The sequence below is a fragment of the Aulostomus chinensis genome, chromosome 18 (assembly GCF_037954235.1).
Source record: "Aulostomus chinensis isolate RoL2024-O1b breed Wild chromosome 18, RoL_Achi_v1.0, whole genome shotgun sequence".
Lineage (NCBI taxonomy): Eukaryota > Metazoa > Chordata > Actinopteri > Syngnathiformes > Aulostomidae > Aulostomus > Aulostomus chinensis.
Genome location: NC_141337.1, coordinates 3,183,694 through 3,204,183, shown reverse-complemented (window position 1 = coordinate 3,204,183; position 20,490 = coordinate 3,183,694). Strand labels below are relative to the sequence as shown.

The following is a 20,490-nucleotide window of genomic DNA, read 5'->3' as shown; positions in this document are numbered from 1 at the left end:
GTCATGAAGATTAATGTAGCCTCTACCCATCTTTGTCCTTCATTCTCACACCAACCCCTAAACCTAAGATCCTCCCCCCTATTTTTATTTCCCCGTCTACCTCCTTTGTCTTTTTGGGTCCATACGACAGCTCATCTTCAACCAATCGCGCGTCTGCTTTGCTTCCCCACCCACTCTCCCCTCTCTCTGCGCTCCTTTTTATTCATCCATATTTCACTGCTTCAACAGCAACAGAGAGTCGTCCCAGAGTCTTGGATGGAGCGCTTCCTCATTGGAATCTTTCTCTCTGCTTCCATTTGAATTCCTCTAGATTTCCTTCCGCTGGGGATCTCTTTTTTTTTTTTTTTTTTACTTTTATCTCTTCCTCTTTCACCCCACACTCCTCCCTCTGTTATGGGGCCTTCCTGTCTCTTCATTTTTTCCTCCACTTGTGTACGCCTCATTGCTCTCCCTTCTCCTCCTCCTCAATTCGCTCTCTCCATTTTCTTTACTTCAATTTCACTCTGTCTTGTTTCTTTCTGTTTTTCTTCACAAAGTCTTGTAATGAGGTGTGACAAAACACTACCCTGCCGCCATAGCAATAGGATTGCCGTAGCAACGCAGCAGCGGCGTGGGGTTAGATAGTCACAGTTCTCCACAAACAACCTCCTTTCACTGACAAACGTAGCCACTGAGTGCAACAGAACTGCAACAGCATGCAAACATGCATCTACTTGTTCTATGTGCAGACAAGCAATACTTGTTTTTAGTTTGTTATACATTGTGGTTAATAATTTCAATAAAATACTGCTTGTGGCCGACTTGATCACATCGTAGGGGAGAGTTTCTGATTAGAAGCACAGATTTTTTTTTTTTACTTCTTTGTGTCACTTTTGTGTTTCCTTTCTGGAAACAACGGCATATTTAGAGTAGTTTTAGCAAGGGGAGGATTCTGTTGATGGGAAAATTTTGACCGTGAATTTCTGGTTCCTGTAAAATCGTTGTTTTGTTTTTGTGAAATCATAACTTCCCCTCCACTGTGACAACAAATAACAGCTTCAGAGAGGACAAAGAAATTGTCTCACCTACACGGGTCCAGTCGTGCTCGGACATGTCTTTTATGTGTTTGTAATCTAATTCTAAGTTTAGCATCTACAACAAAACTGAATAAATGACTGTCCCTTGGTGTATGGTTGTGTGTTTGTCAGGATGTAAAATCCATGGAGAAAAACACCATCTGTTCCTAAATCCATCAGTTATCCCCCTCCTCCTATGGCCACAACCCCCACCACACAGAACACCTTCTCTCGTCCACACACTCCAGCCTAATCTGTAGCGTTTGACACTGACACTCTGATGAGACCAGAGATGTGCCTTCTTTGCACCAAGAACCTCTTGGTGCTCCACATCCTCTTTTCACGTTCCTCCAATAAACGCTGAGCCTTTCCTTCAGCTTCTTTGTGTCTTCACTAATGTTTCCTCTAAGGAGGCTTTTCTATCAAATTGTGCCAAAATCACAATCTTTTCTGCGTGTTGTTTCAGTTAAATATTAAGGCTTTCAGTTGTTACTTTACTGATCACGCTGATGGACAAATTTCTCCGTGGTGCAATGAGCTGGACATCAGAATATGAAAACATTGAAACCTCACATTATGGGTTTCAAAGTCCATCTTTCTTTATACTATTTTACAAGCAGCCCAGCTGGGATTTATTATGCTTCCCTGAACTACAGGCAGCCAAAGTTGGAACATTGTTAAAAGCCTGTTGGCAAGTTCAAATCTCTCTGCCTCTCTATCGAAGCCATTTTTATTGAAGCAATAACACATGTCCCAGTTAAGATGGATATTTTGGTCTGATGAGTTTTTTTTGGTCTTGGAGTATACTTGGGTCTTTGTTATTTTAGCTCCTGCACCGACAGCTATGGTCGTGTTTCCTGCTGGTGCAACAGCCTGAGAAGGCAGGAGACTATTTGGAGAAGGAATTATGGTCACCACACTTTCACTGTGATAAAACTGAACTGTCATATAGACCCGTATGCGTAAAAAAAGGTTAATCAAGGTGTGCGTACCATATTAGGGAGGTGAGCCCTAACACTTGAGGACTGTGTCAACTGAGGGCCTGTGTACACATAACATTTGTGGCGTGGGGATGTGCGGTTCCGGACGCATCAATTTTCTTCTGAGGAATCCGCCTTTCTCCTGCAGCCTTTCTGAGAGCTTACAGTCGATAACATCCAGACGTAACTTTTCAGGAAGGTGCTAAAGTCGTCACTGTCGCTCTTTTTCATGCTGCCTGATGATGAGCTGGAACTCACTGGCAACCAGACGGAGAAGCTTCTTCTTGCTGTATCCTTAAATCTCTAATACTCTTATTTGCCATCCTCCCCAGAGCCAGACAAGAGGATAGACACTGTTCTCTCCTCTCTACCTGCAGGAGGGAGCCGACACCCACAGAGACCATCTGATTTCTAGTTATGTCAGCACAATGAATGGTGGATCGGCAGGTTAATCCGGTGCTACGCCCCCCCCCCCCCACCCCCACCCCCACCCCCACACACACACAACAGCCATCCCTGTCATCGGCGCCAGACATCTTCGAAAGCCTCTTGTTTTCATTACTGCGCTGTTGTCTTCACCCCTCTCAAAGTCTCCACTTGACCACTGTGACAAAATTTCATGCTTGGATTCTCAGGCGTGTCTTACAGCTGTGGGCACGCCGTCATGATGAATGCTTACGTTTGGCCTGAGTGAAACCCATCACTTTATCCATTAGGAACTTGCTACCTGATGCATTTTCTGGGATAACCCGAGAGAGGCTTTTCAAATTCAACATATCCTTTAATTGCCACCCTGGTGGAACCGTGCCATGGTGTGACCAACTCTGTATGTGTAACATCTGGAGTTACGTTCAGCAATGACTCCCATGGGTAGCTCCCAGCATGAGGAATTACCTGGCTCTGCATCTTGCTCTGCTGTTTGAGACGGAGGTTCTCTGGAGTGTCAGCCACACAGGTGAATTGCGTCTTGGGATAGTGTCTATGAACACACACAACAGTACAGGATGTCATTACACAGCAGACACACACAGCCAGATGCCATCTTTCACTTAGAAACAAACTGTGACGCTCAAGCCTAGAGTTTTAAGAGAGGAAAAAAAAAACAGCATAACTCAAGCAGTGTGCAGTTTGTGGCCCCACAGTGGGGGCATTTGTTATTCAAGGTGGTCCTGGGGTTGAGTTAGGAGCCCCAGAAGACAAAAGGCATGTCAGTACAACACACAATGCTCTGTCAGTGGGAGCCAAGGTAATCTGAGAAAGAGGAAGTGAGGCAGGGGCTGTGTAGGGGGACGAGAGCCTCAAGGTTATAGAGGTCTGGAGGCGAGCCATAGCAGGTGTGGAAAACCCTGTCTGAGCTGACAAAACACAGCCACATGGGCCGGCCCCATGGGGGACAACAGGAAGAGGAGCAGCATGCAACAGACACAGCAACGGGGTCAAAGTGACAGTGGGTGAGCACCAATGACGTCATGGGCAGCCCTTTTCAGCGGAGCATGGGGACAAGTCTCTTTTATGAATGGGTTCTGGGTATTTTCCCTCCACAAGCAGCAGTCAGACCTCCGACTGCTTGATAGGGAAGTAACAAGAACCGATACTTCCGTACCAAATGATACCATCTAACTCAGAGTACGGCCCAGTATAAAATCCAAATCACAGAACCAGACTGAATTAAATATTGCGGTGCAGCAGAGATACCCTAGACAGCACCACGCACTCTACTGACTGAAGAAAGTATCTTTGCTTGGTACTGATCCCTGCAAAAAAAACACCATTATCATCTCCATAAGTGCTTCATTTAAAATGTGAATAATGACACAAGATTGGAAATATGCACTCTTGTGGAGCAAATAGTGAGTAAAGTACTCACTATCGAATATTTTTCCTGTGTCGCTCAACCCTAACCACAGCCACTTTTTCTTTATCCTCAAAAGCTTTTATCTCAAAACAATCATTTCATCTGTTTGGTATAACATTCTAAAAGTGCAAAGGCAGAGGAATAAACTTTATCATTTATTAAATGGAATGAATGGGTCCCCAATGCAGTACCCACTTCACTTTGTTCATCCGTGGTACAAAGAGTATCGTGACAAACAAATAACAAACATTAAGTATTCATAAACACAGCTTCCATGCAGACATGCACGTGGCACACAGAATCATTCATCCACACTGGATATCGATTGTCTAAACCACTGTCAGTGCTTCGTCCATGCGAGGCATAAGTCAGGGTTTATACACCGAATGGAGGCTTTTGGACAGAAGTAACCTTGTGGCCTAGGAATAATGGTTTCTGCCAGTCGATTGGTCCTTGAGGCTGCAGAAAAATGTGGCTCAAATCCAGCAGGAAGAGCCCTCACAGCTTAGTAACAACTCATATGGACTGCAGTTCCCAGCCTGCCTCAGGGTACCAGGCGACCTCAAAAATCTCCAACCACCATCTGTGCCTCTGGATGGCCCATCTCAGGAGTGTGTTTACGGTTTCCTTGGCAACGTGGTAAACAACCTGTATTAGCGTTCATCCTGACGTGATTACAGGATGTAAACAAAAATAACAAAGGAGTGCACTTGATGACTTTTACAGGAGGACCTGTTAAAAAGATAAACCAGACACTGCACAGAAACCTCAAGGACCATTTCAAAGAGCAGGAAGTGGAAAATAAAAGTGGATGGGAGCAGGAGCAGACGTTGACTGTATTCCAAGCTCTGTGATATAAAACAAACTCAAGCACGTGATCCCTACGTGAGAAGACTGGGCTGGGGCGAGCAGTGCTCCACGTCACTCGTGAGTGCTAAGACATAACCTCACTCGCTCATTTTTTTGGGAGCAGCAGCAATTAGAAACACTCCAGCGTGGTGGTTTGCCACATTAGCAGCTGAGGCCGGGGATGGCGGCGAGGCAAGCTCATCAAATGTGCAAATAAAACCAAACTCTTCCACCGTCATGCTTAGCATAGCAATCATTATCTGACACTTACCGTGCCGCCTCTCCTACAGAGCACAAACACACCCCTCCTAAATGAATAATGAGGTTGGTTACAGAGTCCACAGAGACATTTAGAGGACCAAATGCTCAGCGCCACATGGCTGATTCACTTTGAAGTCTGAGTGACGTGCTGACTCGTAAGATGTAAAAATAAAAGACGGATGAATATTTCATGTTAGCTTTAAGTGACAAAGACATGTCTGAATGGACACAATTTCAATTCAAATGATAAAGATTTTTAATTGGGGGTTGGATTTTGCTAAACCAACTGACTGCCCTACTTGTTCTACCCCTTTAGGCAATCTTACCGACAGTTTTGCTCCTCTTCCTTCTGGAGATGTGTCATGATTCAAGCCGTGAAACAAGGATCTATTCAGTTTTTTGGAGTTGGGTGTTTCTGGTTTGTGGTGGAACACACAGCCTTTCAAGGAGAATCAGTGCGCCTAAAAAACCCCTGCTTGTCTGAGGGAGAGCTTCACACCCACACCCAGCTGTGTTAACAGCTTTCCTGTCATCATCAATGTGTCTTTAGAAACTGTCCTTGCACTTGTGGGTCAGCAAATTGCTTTACAACGGAAAAAACCCCCAGTGTTGCAGATATAAGCCTAGTGACTCAGTGGGCTCTTGTAAAGTGCGTCTGTGTGCTCTTGTGTTCATGCTTGTTTGTAAGAACGAGTCACAGGAATATTCATCTCTAGCAGGCCGTGTGACACGATAATAAGGTGCAGATCAGGATGGGTGACACATGCACAAACGCACACTGGCCCAGTGAACGCTAAAGAGGCTGTGATGAAAATGGAGGGGAGGTACAGTGAGGGGCTAAAGTAAGCATGAGTAATCACACACACACACACACACACACACACACACACACACACACACACACACACTGCCTACTGTGCAGGAGGAGAGAGCTGTTTGCATACTGGGACCAGGAGATGTTGTGACCGGCTTGCCCCTGTGATACCTGGAAATGGTGTAACGCATCATTCAAGGGGAACATTTCATCTACATGGACATTGTGATCCAACTCAACAAGTTAACACATCCCAGAAACAATCTTGACACACAGTCTAAAGCCATCACAGGAGAGGAGACGTAGCTGGAACACCCACCACAGTTGGCAAATAATGGCGGGATATATCTGCTGCTGAAAATCATATATCTTAATTTCAGACTGCTCAGCTTTTAAGATGACGAGATCCTTCCCAGGCTACAGAGGGCAGCAGGAACCAGGAAACAACCAGGACCGTTGTGACACGTCGGGAAAGCTTTTTAAAATGACCTCAAACCAGGATTCAAGAAACAGGCAGGTATTATTAAAAATGAAACATGATGACTGTCTTATTTTTAGGGCCTGAGCATTTAATCGTCTGATCTTAGCCTCTCAGACGCATCAGTATCGGCCAGACCCTCAAGTTATTTAAGACAGTGAATTTATTTCATTATTAGAAAAATTGAAAAATTTTCTGCACCGAACACATAGTCAAAACTATTTGAACCATATTTGAGGTATGATATTAAATTTTTTTTTTAATCCACCGATGAATCAGTTATCTGAATTTTTTACACCCAGACACCGACCGATCGGCCTAAACTATCCCACATCGGTCAGCCTAAATTGGCAGTTTCTAAAAACCGTGTTGATGTCTAAACAATTTGGAAAGTTCTTGAGGAAGCGTCGCACCAGTGGGTCCCCAAGCCTCGAGCGGAAAAATGAAGATGTTTTTTTTCTTTCCTGTATTCTTATCAGTCCTTTAAATCTCCCACAATCCCCATGAGACTGTGGCATCTAATCAGGGGTGGGATTCTTGGGGAGGAGGTTGGTAGAATGCAGTTAAAACAAACAACTGCTATATCAATTACTGAGGACAAATACAGAGCAGAGAGTAGCGATAAAGTGGTTATTCCATAGATCAACAACAGCCTGCATTCCTTTCCTGCAGCAGGAGTCTCGCTGATTTACTCTCACAAGGCCCGTTTTAAACAAACAGAAAGATACATAATAAACAGGCTCTGAAGGGCCTCGCTCCCGCTCGCAGCCGGGCAGAGCCGAGGGAGCAGCGCGAGGGGAAGAGGTCTGGGGAGACAACGGGACGACGACACATGCTGTCATATTACGTCTACCAATCATGGCGTTGAGCTCATTACCTTAATCACTCATTTTTGTGTGTGTGTATTTTTGTGTGTGTGTATTTTTGTGTGTGTGTGTATATATATATGATCAATCTCAACTTATTCCACTGTGCAATGCTCAGACAGTCAAGGCTGCCACTTGTACGCCGATTGGTTGACAGCCTAAACCCAAGGCTTTAGGAGATTGCCAGAGGACTGTGAGTGTGTTCAACACAGAAAAAAAAAACCTGATAAATAATCTCAGTCACTCGACAGTCAGTGTTGGATTAATTCAAGTTTACGAACAAGAAATTGCAGTTCAAGGCTGGATTACCAGGCTTCTGATACGAGTGGAGCTGCAACTGTCTTCTCTCTGGACAAGGACCACACCCACCGTAACAGGACATCACAAAGCTCAAGCTTGAGGTTGGGCACAGAATTATAGATGTGGAGTTGTTTAAATCTGAGAGCTCTACAAGGCCCAATTTCAGCGTCTAAGACGAGCCTGTGTGATGAAAAGTGGACTAGATCCTTTTCTACATACTCGTACCGTAGGTGGTGACTTACAGGTCTTTGAGCGAAGCCGTTTCTTGATGAGTCATTCGTGTCTGAGATCTGTTGAAAGAGCGGCTCGCCACGTGTTCCAATTTCTCTGGCATTTAGAACTCGTAGCCAATGCCTCTGCTCGCTGTCTGCGAGGGATAAGACTAAGCTCAATTCTAAACCTAAAAGAGAGTCCTAAATGTTTTCTGAAAATGCTGTGACGCAGCTAGATGTCAACAAAACAGCAGAACTGGCCAAATCCAATACCACATGGCTGACATGATGCATTGTGGAATCCATTTATTTCAAACTTGTTTACCAGTGGGGTTATATCTTGTGTTGGCCCACCTAGAAGAACGGCTATTTTTCATTGCGGATGCAGCTACTTTGGTAATTAAATAATTGTTGTGAATATGTGGTGGTGTGTGGAGTGTAAACACAAAAAGACGAACAGCTCAGAAACGTGTCCAGGCCCCGGCTCTTGGCCCGGAGACACTCAACCATATTGTTGGGGGCAACGTAAGGTTAAGAGAGGTTAAACGACTTTAAAACACCTGTGGAGGCAATTCATTGTTTAAATGTATGGACGATAGCACCTCAACAACATAAATTAAAACCACTGCAAAAAAAGGCAAAACAGGCTCTTTTCTTCTCCAAAAAACGCGTGTTAAAAGAGAAATAAATGGAAACCAAACTCCGTTTAGCTGCAGTTTCAGTTTCTTGGTACGATGCCTGCCGGGTCCCTGTCACGCTCACCAGGCAACATAAACAGAACCATCTTTATCATTTAAAGTAACATCTGGGATTTTAATGCCACAAAAAGTCAAAATGTTTGGCATAAATAGACCTATTACATGCTTTTTCATGCCTTTATGACAGGACAGATCCCTACATTCGACTGTGAACTGCTTACAGTCCGGGAACACATTTTATTAATCTGGGAATAACTTGTTTATAACAAGGACTTCCCTATCAGATGATATAGCAAGTCGTCATTTTCATTTTATCATTCCCTCAGTTTCAAATGTGGCCTTTCATAAAGTTAAAAATATTGCAGCTTTGGAGAAAATGTGCAATTACCCAGAGTTGTATGTCTACATTTCATGGGTACATAAAGCCAAAAGCAAAAAAGGAAATATGGGAAGTGGACATTCTGGTTAGTTTTGAAATCCTTCCTAACTGAATAGTCAAATGTGGTAAATGTTTACTGGCAGGCCAACAAAGACAGGCAGTAAAAATACTAGAGGTAAGTCAGGACAATTGCAGTGAGACAATTTTGCTCTTTGTTCAGTAGAAGGCTCTGTTAGTGCTCGCAGGGAAAAGAAATCCAAAAACACCCTGCAATGTCCAGACTCTTAAATGGACAGTTCCTCGCCAAAAAAGCTGCTTTTCCTGTACTAGAGGGAGAAGAAAAAAGTGTTAATGTTATTGTACTGGCACCAACAACTTGGTCAATGGTATTAATTATAGAAGAGGCCAAATCCTACAGAAAACATCAGACTACAAGCTAGCATAATGACATGGTTTCCACTGGAGCACAAAACAACAATGTGAGCATGAAATCTCTTGATTTATTTCGCTGGCAATAAAATGGCTTTCAGGAAAAATGCAAAAGAGCTTGTTGAAACATGAAACAACGCTTTCACTATACAGCCCCCACCCCTCCCATTTGGAACACTCCCTCACACACAGAAGAGGAGAAAATCAGTTTAAGTAAGGAGAGAGAGGGATTCCATGGATTCCAGAGGAGAATTTAGTGTGTGAGTATGTATTGAAGCATGAGTGGACATGCTAGTTATCAGTGTGTCCGCCTGTGTCACTGTAGAGGAACTTTAGGAATTTCCTTTGTTGATATCCCCCCATCCCTTTCCCCACTGAAGAGGGAGGGAGGCACTTTCCCACATATAGGCTCTCTCTCTGAGGGGGGAGCTAGAATAGTCACAGATAAACAGCAGAGGAGGGAGAGAGGGGCCGCGGTTGGGTAGCAACATACACACATTTAGACAGTCTTATGTGGACAGATTAAACACTTGTGGGACTTCAGGCTGAACCACAACATCAAACATGAAACATGCCAACTAACAGTCACAGAGTGATGACTTGGTGACAACTTACGCATTGCAGTATGGTCTCTTCTCGAAGCCTTTGTAATTCTTCATGTTTAGAGTCATTCTGCAGACCTCGCAGCTGAAGCATCCTTTATGCCAGTACTGTCAGAAACAGAGACAGACAGGACAAACATGTAAATGGAGCAGGGATCTAAGACATTTTACGTTATTCTGTGCCCATATGGAAATCCTACCACACAGAACTACACCCATACATCAACCAGCAGGGGAAAGCTACTTGAATGAGTTTGAAACCATTTCTGGTCCCCTGATGTTTCACAAAGACAAGAGCTCAATGCAAAAGGGAAGAATAGTGACTGTCAGAGTTGTGTGACAACCGTGTAGCGACAGGGAAACACAGTACTTGTGTATGCTTGAAGTCACAGAATCTTCTCCTTTTGCTAGCTAATTGCAGAGATGCTGTTTGGGAGTAGCTTGAGCTAGCTGCTCTGATGGGAGCATTTCAGCTGGGCTATTAGGTTTATGATTAACTTGTATATATATTTGCCCATCTAATCTGACAGCCCAACTTCTGAGACCTTTATTTTCAGATTAGTTGCATAGTTTCCTTTGCTGCACAACAGGCCTGGGTAATGAAGACACAGCGATAAGTAGAGAGACTTGACACGTCCACCAGAGAAATAAAATGGCTGAACATCATTGAAAAGGATTCAAAACAAACTGCAGTCAAAGCACATGACAAACATGCAATGTTTGGTTCCCTCCCTTGTGAACAGCCGATCACATCCCTTGATAATGGAGCGAGTGGCACACAAACAAATCCTTTAACAGGTGTACTTCGGTTTCCCCATAGAAATGAGACACAACTTAAGAGAAAGCATGCAGCGAGAAAATAAATGCAAGCAATGAGGAAATGTATTGGAAAAAAAAAAAAGGGAGAGAACAGGTCAGTTACCCAAAATAGTTTCACCTCGTCTCATTTGGAAATGTAATAATCAATTGCTTATAGAATTAAATGAAACCCTTCATAGCCCAGGTTATTATCTTTACTTGGTGCTGCAGAGTAAGTCTGGAGCCACCTGTGACTGCGTTTCTGTCTCGGTTCACATCCACAGGCCTGCACCTACAGTGTAGGTTGTGCCTCTAACTCCATCACCAGCCTCTCCCTTCCAACAACCAACCCGCCGTCTCTCCTCCCTCGTTTTTCTTGCCTCGCACTGGGCTGATCTGCGGCCTGAGGGTTCAAAGAGGGAGGGAGGGATTGGAGAAAACTAGAAGGAGGGAGGAAACATGAAAGGGAAAAGCTGCAGAAAGCATGAGGAAGCGTACAAGCAGGGGCGGGGTGGGCAAAAGGGAGAAAAAATGCCAGAGAGTGAAGCAATGATCTGGCTGCTCCTGCTATCGTCAAGGGAAGGAAGGGAGGAGTGCAAAGACGCAGGGAGGGGAAAGAAAGAATGACAGGGAAAGAAAGAGGGAGTCCTTAACATGGCCTCAGGGCACTCTGCCATCCCTCTCATTCTTTATTCCTTCATCATGATCAACAGACATTACCCACACACAAAACACTAATCTACCAAACAAGCAGCACAAAAAAGATGATTCAACATAGAGGATGAAACTGCAGAAATGCAAAGTACAACATGACCTGCTTTGTGTCCCTCTGACAAACCCAAGCGCGAGTCCACGTCTGCCTCGACGTGGACAGTGCAGTTCTTCAAATTCGCTGTGTGCAGCGATACAGTTTGAAAATGTAGCAAGTGTTACAGAAAAGATACACAGCTGGTAATAAATCACCCGGATGTTGAGGCTTACGATCCGTGAAAGCTGCAGAAACTGGACTTGAGACACAATCAAGGCAGCATGAATACAAGGGGGGATCATACACACATTTCACTCTTCCTTTCATTATGGAATGATCGAAATGATCTGGCTTCAGGCTGGTTTCAAGAACAATCTTGTCTTCTGTCTGGATGTAACGGACCACACAAGGTGGTAATGTGCTGACAACCAGCAAGTTCATGCGTTTGACACAGATGGTGAGCAATATTAAGCAGAGGAAGACAAAAGATGAGACCTGAGCAGCAGAACTGTGATCCACAGCCAAACACAATGGGCCAAGCCCTCTAACATGCACTCCTCATCCCACAACAACCAAATCAAGGCAGGAGGGAGTCACAGATGGACGGTGTTACTCTTTCCATCTAGTACTGCAATGGCAATTTTTTTTTCAAACAGCATATTGCAGGCAGATTCAATTTCCTGGAGCTTCAGCTGATTTGCAGCTGTGGAGGCTGACATTTTTGCATGCATACTGTCTGATTCATCTTCTTATGGTGCCTGGAATAGATATTCTCCCTTTTTTCCAACGCGCTGTTCCTAAACCTGTCCAAAAAAAAAAAAAAAGGAAAAATCAACCGAGCAATAAACTATAATTGTTTGAGTTACATAAATACTGTAAGTTCAAAAGAAAATGCCAAAGTGTGAGGTAGCCATTTTAGCTGAGCGTGGACTTTGAATTGGTTTCCCTGAATAAATATTGACCTTGCATCTAAATGAGAAAACGAGCCAACTGATAAGCTGTTTAGCCACGTAATTCTGAGTCTCACCCTGCCACATTCCAGCGGGACAACTCTTCCTGCCGCTCCGCCTTCAGAGGACTCACATGGCCCTCTCAGGTGAATGGTGAACCAAACACAAGCAACAGCTCAGAGGTGGACACATGCTGGTATATAATCACTCAAGCGACACTCAGAGGCGGTCAGGGGTGCAGCTGCCATCTTGTAGACATGCCTGACACACACCCTTAACAGGAACACCTGATGAACTCGAGTGCAGTGTTAGAGCTGCTGCTGCTGCTGCTGCTGCTGCTGCTGCTGCTGGGATCTCCTGTGGTTGTTGGCAGAATTATTTTTCTCCACAGTGGTTTCCATTTCCCACAGATAAATTCAAATGTGTGAAGGGAGGTAAAACAGACTTTATAGTGTGGAAAATTGGTGTTGGTATGATTTCAAATTTAGAATCGTGTAGTAAAAAGATAAGTTTGACAACGCTCACAATGTGCTAACAGTCAGCTTCATCTTATTTCAGGGCTTTGTTTTGGACATCAGCACGAGGGCACACGTATCTCCCTGATTATTATACACTAGTTATCAAATTAATTCCGAAGAACTGTATCAGTTCAAGTTTGCTTGAATCGAAGCCTTGTAAAGGGATGTCGCTGGGTTGTGGAAGCGGGGTAAACATCCCAAATGGGTGTTCAAGAGGCCATCCAGCACTTGGTGAAGTCCAACTCCAGGAAACCCTCGCTCGTGGGTACCAAGACTCGACCTGGCAGTCAGTTAGAAAATGAGGACACTGCAGAGATGGAGCCCTAGAAACACCCATTTAAAAAAACAGCACTGTCTTCCTGCATCAAAGCAGCTCAAGGGCACGTGTGCATGTGTGTCTATATGTGTGTATGAATATTGATTGTGTGTTGTGCTGGATGTAGGTTATATGTCTCAGTGCATGGTGTGTGGTTGTGTGTGTGTAAGCGAGAGAGAGCAGGGATCCAAGGCTCCACTCACAAGCAATAATGCTCAGCCAGCCTCACAGCTTCCATTTGGTGAGAAGAACCAAGTACAACTTGGCCCGGACAACAAGCCTGCGGCTATTTGGGGGGTCAACCAACTTCAGACGGCGTATATGAACATCAGACACAGAGGGACGGGCAAGGGTCTGACCAGGAGCGTGCGGTCAGATACCAACTACCATCTAAATGAAGACAATTAAGTGCCTGGCTGAAGGCAATTCAACGCTGCAGGCCTGTTGAGTCTCTCAACCACTTCCTATGAACACAACTGAGTGTGACCAAGAATTTATTTTGGTCCCTGAACCACAGACGCATGTTTACCAAACCATTATGACCATTTGATTTTGAAATTACCCCCTCACTGCTGAAGAATGGCAGCATGTCAAATGGCAGTTTTGCATCACAGTGCAGATGAAACTAAATGAAAATGTCATGTCACATTCACGATGACCAAACCGCCACCTTTAACCGATTAAAGGTGCCATCAGACTGGGCTGAAAATATTCCAAACGTTTTATATTATATAAAACATAAAAAAAGGGGGGGGGGAGGATTAGCAGCACTCAGCAGTTTTTGTTTGCATAAACATTGTGGTTATGAAGATGACTCATAGCCCCCACCTCCCCCCAAGGTTCTGCAGGCAGCAGAACCATCTTCCATCAAGTTTCTCTTCACACTTTAGACCTGGAGTGACATACTGCATCAGTAAAAACATGAGGGGAGCGTTTTTTATTTCAGTTCTATCTTTTAGCATATATAATATAAACACACACGCACAACTGCCATCTAGCTTTTAATTTAAATTATCATGTTGGAGGAGGCAGTAGATGTTTTATTACATCTTCAAATGATGTCATTCATGCTTTGATGGCATGGAATGTCTGTGTGTGACCCCAACAGCGACCAGAACCAGCTTGATCCATCATACATAGTAAAGAATTAACAAGAGATGTAAAAAAATAGTGTTTGTACTCCAATACTTCATTAAAGACTAAGGAAATCGAGGGGGGGGGGTGTCCCTATGAGTATTGTAGAACTTGTTTCAAATCCTGTTACTGGTCTATAAGTCACTGAATGGGCTTGGGCCTAAATACATGTCAGAGCTGCTGACTGGGTATGAAGCATCCAGACCCCTCAGGTCATCAGGGACGGGTCTACTCAGTGTCCCCAGGGTCAGAACCAAGCAGGGTGAAGCTGCTTTCAGCTTCTGTGGTCCACACCTGTGGAACAAACTCCCTGAAACTTTGAGGGGGGCACAAACTGTCAGCTCATTTAAATCAGGGCTGAAAACACTGCTGTTTACTGCAGCCTTCTTATAGTATTGATTTGGGATTGATCTGGGTGATTTGGTATTGATGGATTGATTTAATATTGATTTGTCTGCTGTCGAATTGATTTTAATTGATTTTTGAATGTTTTAATTCATGTTTTCGATTTTTAACTGATCCTAACTTTCAATTTCTCATTTCCTCTGTAAAGCACTATGACTTGCCCTGTGTATGAATGCTGCTATACAAATAAATTTGCCTTTGCCTTCAAAGAGACTTGACCACAGATACAGCATCCAGACCACACTGGCTTTCAGACGAATACAGAAGTCTGTCTGAGGGACCACTGAGCAGATTTTTCCTTTTGTAACTTAGTCTTTCAAAATATCCATCCATCCATCCATCTTCAACCGCTAATCCTGTTCAGGGTGGTGGGGGTGGAGCCTATCCCAGCAGCCTTCACCCTGGACAGGTCACCAGTCCATGGCAGGACCAACACATATAGACAGACAACCATTGGCTCTCCCAGCCACGCCTACGGTCAATTTAGAGTCTGGATTAACCTGGTCCCCTCTTGATGTCTTTGGACTGTGGGAGGAAGCTGGACTACCAGAGAGAACCCACGTAGGAACAGGGAGAACATGCAGACTCACACAGAAAGACCCCGTGCTGCAGCCAAGGTTAGAGCCAGGAACCTTCTTGCTGGGAGGCGACAGTGCTGACCACTGCACCACCGTAACGGCCCTTCAAAATATCGCGATGTAGTAACTATTCATTGAGGCCAATGCACAGGTAGCACGGCACAATTTCAAGCCCCATGAATAGAAGAACAACATAAGGAGCAGGGACAGAAGCAGCGAGTCCACGAATGACATCAAATGCAGCAGAGACTCTCAACAGTTCTGACATTAATTTCGTGACCTGCCTTGACTTTGCCAATGTTCTTTTCTATACAGATTAGATAATCGATGACGGGACACATTTGTTTTGAACATTCTAAAATGAAGCTACTGGAATATAATAATGGCTTCAGTTAAATGGAGCAGAAAGGTCCAGTAAATCTGATCGTCACAAAATCAGCCTCAGCATCATGCATCTCCCTTACAGTGCTGGTAATGAATGACACGTAACTCTGTAAATGAAATAAATGTAAGTTGTACTCAATCGACAAAACCACATGACTAAAGAAACTGACGTGTTCGTGACGATCTGCAAGATTCCGGTGACTCAGAGTTTTATTTCAACCAATAATAGTGATGCACACAGGCTGGGCGGGCACTAACGCACGCACGCACGCGCACGCACACGCACACACACACACACACACACACACACACAGACCAGGCCATTACAGCAGCTTAGTCAGTGCGACTGTGAGTGTGAAAGATTATTCTTGCATAAGATGGCACATGCCTAAAGACAAAGAGCCCACATCTGGCTGGTGCTAATGGAGGAAACTAACTCATTAAAGCACATTAGTTAATTATTGGTCGACCTGATGCCATTCATTTTACTCGTGCCAAGGGCTTCGTTAGTGGCAAGTAGACAGACAGTGATTTGAACTGACATACTTAGCTCATAAATGTTTCAAGTGCACAGCACAAAGATAACACACTTCCCAAACCACGACTATGTGTAATGTGCACTTAGAGTCATTAATAAAAAGCAGGGGGGGTCTGATAGGCTTGGGTCAGATGAAATGTTGAAGCACTTCCGCCAAAATACGGCATGAAACAGACTTTGTCGGATTGCCGTGAAGGCAAAAATAAAGCTGTAACGAGTTGACTTGACACACAGAATGGATGAACCAGTCCCATTTTCTGAGAGGACAAACTAAAGGCCAAGGCGCTCACTGTGAGGTCATTTCCTCCGATGATTCTGAGTGCAAAGAGCGTTTGTGATTGTGAATCATCTGTGATGGTGAATCATCTTAAAACAGGTGACCGGTTTTGACTGGATGCATTCCGCACCCCTTTTGGCATTTGGACATGAATCAGATCTCAAAATAATCTGTCTAAATATAGGCGCGGCACCAGACAAATTCCCACAAAACCAGGGTCAGAGGCAAACACGTGCAGACTGCTTCGTGCTGGCAAAATTACATTATGGCAACAAGAATGGTTGGTGATTAAATGTAACGTACTGGGGCGGCTATCTCACCACACAATTAGCACATATAATTAAGCTCTGGTTACTTATTATGTGGACAAATTTTTATTTCATTCTGCCTGGCTGCATACAAGCACTTTTCCCACAATAAAACACACAGAGGTGCACAACCTGAACACTTTATTCAACTGACCTTTAACCCCCTTACCAGAAATTTCCAGAACTGAGAAATGACAGTACCGACATGAGTCTCTTTGTCCCGTGGGAAAATAAATAAATAAAATGGATGCAACTTGATCATGAAAGCTACAGTTCACAGCGACGGTCTGTAGAGTCTCGGGCAAGTGTACCGCAAACATGGTGGGGAAAAAGAAGTTAAAAAACTGCAGACAGACAGGTTTTAGCATCTGGTATTTTCAGAATCCATTTTGCCGATGTTCTTCAGAGTACGAAACAAGCGACAAGCTCATTCTGAACAATAGCTGCTAAAAATGAGCTTCAGCGTCAGCCGTGAGGTTAAATTACATCCCAGATGAACCAGCCAACCACACCTCACTCACCTATACCACTGTTGTAATATATATTATATATAGATAGATAGATATATGGAAACACGGCACAAGAACAAGACAACATTTTAAATGCAGGGTTGTTACTTGTCTGTCGGAGCTGTAAAAGCTTTCCTGCTAATATAAAAGGAAATAACATCCCAGCTGTCCTTTATCCATCCATATTTCTTTAGACTTTGTCTGCCAACACTTTAGTTTTTGTTGGGCTGTAACTTATCTACTGAGCTACGGTGCCACGTTCGAGCAACAGTTATTGCATAAGCTCTATTTCTAATAAACCAAAATGATTTTTGCTCCAGAAACTACAAATATTGTGTATAAACAGTCAAAACTTATCAAAGTGTTTGAATGTTGCTGTTACATTCAGGGGCCAAAACACATATTCAAGAGCCAGATTAAATGTTGGGACTTGAAATTAACAGATTTAGGGAATGATCCTGCAGATTACTCATGCAGTGAACATGAACAGCTTTTGAGTGATGGAGGAGGACTGTAGCTCTTCACCTGCAAGCCAGCTTTGTGACTGAGAGCAGGCATAACAACACACCAGCAGAATTGACAAATTGTGTGTTTCAGATGAGCTCAATTTGACCTGAAACACACACTTTGAGGGCTGAGGATGGTGATCAATCTTAAAGAGACACACCTAAACAAACCACTTTGCTCATAAAAACTGCATATCGGCCACGTCGTGGCTGTTTTTATTGTTATGTTTTACATGTTAGGCAAATAAATGTATCTAAATATCTGGTGTGTTACTTGCTTTTTAAAATCTTTATTGCCTCCAGATCAACAGCAGTCCTTACTTAAAACTACAAACCCTGATACTTCCTCTTCCTGGACTAACAAATATGCAGCTTTACATGTATTACTTTCAGCAAGTATTTTTAGGTACTGAAGGGTAAATAAGCAAAGGAAACTGACACCAGCAAGAGCCGAGACCAGAATTCACTTCCTGTCTTTACATGTGCTCTGCTGCCGGCTCTCTTAGCTGGGCCCTGCATTGCTATACTGGAATGCAGCAGACAGACAAACAAGCCTCTGTGGCTCAGCCTCTCCACTGAACACTAAATACAGAGGAAGACTGTCAGGTAAAGTTATCCACTGGTTGCCGAGAATACCAATGCAGCAGTAGCAGCAGGAGCAGTGGCAGAGGCCTAGACACCGCTGCATTCACCTGAGCTACCCTTGTGAACGGGGGGGGGGGGGGGGGGGGACAGCAAACGCAGTCTGTGCTGTTTTAAACAAGCAGGAAGGACAGCACTTGTGTGTGTGTGTGTGTGTGTGTGTGTGTGTGTGTGCGTGTATGTGTGTGCCACGGAGAAGAAAAAGGGGAGGTTGTTTTGGCATGTCTGAAGGGGTGAGCGCTGATGCGGAATGGCAGCAGAGACAGACGGCAGGCAGGCTCCTCTCCTGCGCTGGGTTTAGAGCAGGGAGGCAGCACAGCAGGCCTCTGACAGAGCACGTTTTATGGGAGTGTCTGTCTGCTGGAATGCACTACGCTCGCTTCAGGCCGTATTTCTGAAGCACATTCGGGGCTGCACTTGTGGCAAATTTCGGGCTCATCGAAAGCCTTCCATCATGTTGCTAACGTGACTTGCATGTTTTGCATGTGTGGGGGTGGTTTTGAGATGAATTAATTCCTGTCTGATGCACTTTGGGGAGAACATTAGTCATGGTGCATCCAAGAATGCATCCATGCAGCCGAGTGATAATGCATCCCATCAAGTGCTGATGTTACTTCAGATAGTGCAGGCTCCTTCTGTCTTGCTTGTTTGTCAAACAACAGATCAGCAAGTCTTGACAGGGATTGATTTTCAGTGGCCATTCAAACGTCCATTAGACAAATTATCTACTTGCTCCAGGCTCTGTGGCCTAAAGCAGACCACGCCCACATCTGGAGTTCAGCATCCCCTGTGACACCCGGTACGAACTTACACTCTGGCGGCCTTAACATTTCACAGATACAACAAGCAACATATGTTAACAAAGTAAAAGTTGAAAAGGTCTAATGGACGTGTAGTCGCACGTCACTCTCTGACACCCCCACTCACTGAGAGAGTCCCTGACCTCTGCAGAGTCAAAATGGATACAAAGTAAAGGAACTCCTGCTGACAAAAAAAAACTAGCAGCGGTGAGCTCCATCCTGGACTGGATGCAATTGATGAGATTACCACCTTGACTGGGATTAGGCTCCTGACTGAGCACTAATGGAGAGTGCTCTATTGGTCATCCCTGATTTTGGATTAACTAGTGAATTAAGACATGCCCCCCCCCCCCCCAAAAAAAAACGTTGCCCTGAAAGAGAAAAAAAATCTTTGCAAAGGGACTTTAAATCAACTTGAAACAGAGAGCTTAGTATTAACTCAGAATCGTGTTAAATACCCCCCCCGTTCGCTTGGAGGAAGTTGGAGAGGAGAGATGTTGAAACGCTAGCTAACGTTATCAATCAGAGCAGCGGTGGCAGGCAGGCCCCGACCAGGCTGAGCTGTCGTCCGTTCGGCTCCCTGGATGCTCTCTTCTGAAACCATGATACGAGGGAAATGCTTTAAGGTCTTCATTTGGTCCCCTATTATGTATTTTCAACATTATCAGACCGTTTCTTCAACAGCACCCCCCCATCCCCTCTCCTCTCCGCATCGCTGTGCCCCGCAGACGTTAGGCTAACTAGCTGTTAGCTTGCCAAGCTAGCGCGATACCTGTCCTGCTAGGGTGTTCGATTCATTCACAAAAATAAATAAAAAAATAAATGAGTAAGGTATGATTTTAGGGGAGCAAAACAACACAAATTCCCGGTCAAGACTCAGTGGGTTAAAGGGGTTATCTGAAGAGAAGAACAGCAGCAGGATGGTTCAACAACGTTCTTACCTTGTCCAGACAATTCACTTTTTCCGTGGGGTATACGATTTTATTACATCTGCCACACAACGGATTCATGTTGGAGGAATGCTCTTCTAGCTAGTTAGCACGGGAACCGCCGGTGGTATCGGTTTTATATCTACAGGCTCTCGAGTATTTAGGTCAAAAAGGAAAAAAAAATAGCCACAGTACACGATTACGATCAGTTGCAGTCCAATACTAATCTGATTGTTAGCAGCAAATCCAGGAGGTTGTTGTCGTTGTAGCCGCACAGCTGGCTGTCAGTCCACTAACCAGACACGGAAATCGCGCTCTCGCCGCCCTCCTCCCTCTTTCCCTCCGAATGCGCGCTCCCAAAAAACTGAACCA

General features: G+C 44.4%; 1 protein-coding gene across 1 annotated transcript in view; it reads right to left on the bottom strand.

Moving 5' to 3' along the window:
* lasp1 (LIM and SH3 protein 1) overlaps positions 1–20,482 on the bottom strand; it is a 29,829-nt gene extending 9,347 nt beyond the window's left edge. Inside the window, exons 1-3 of the mRNA XM_086184654.1 lie at positions 20,131–20,482; positions 9,792–9,886; positions 2,930–3,014 (exon numbers count right to left, since the gene is read on the bottom strand). Of these exons, the coding sequence (XP_086040780.1) occupies positions 2,930–3,014; positions 9,792–9,886; positions 20,131–20,199 (249 nt within the window). The 5' untranslated portion in view covers positions 20,200–20,482. The remainder of the gene's footprint in view (positions 1–2,929; positions 3,015–9,791; positions 9,887–20,130) is intronic.
* Between the last annotated feature and the right edge of the window lie 8 nt (positions 20,483–20,490).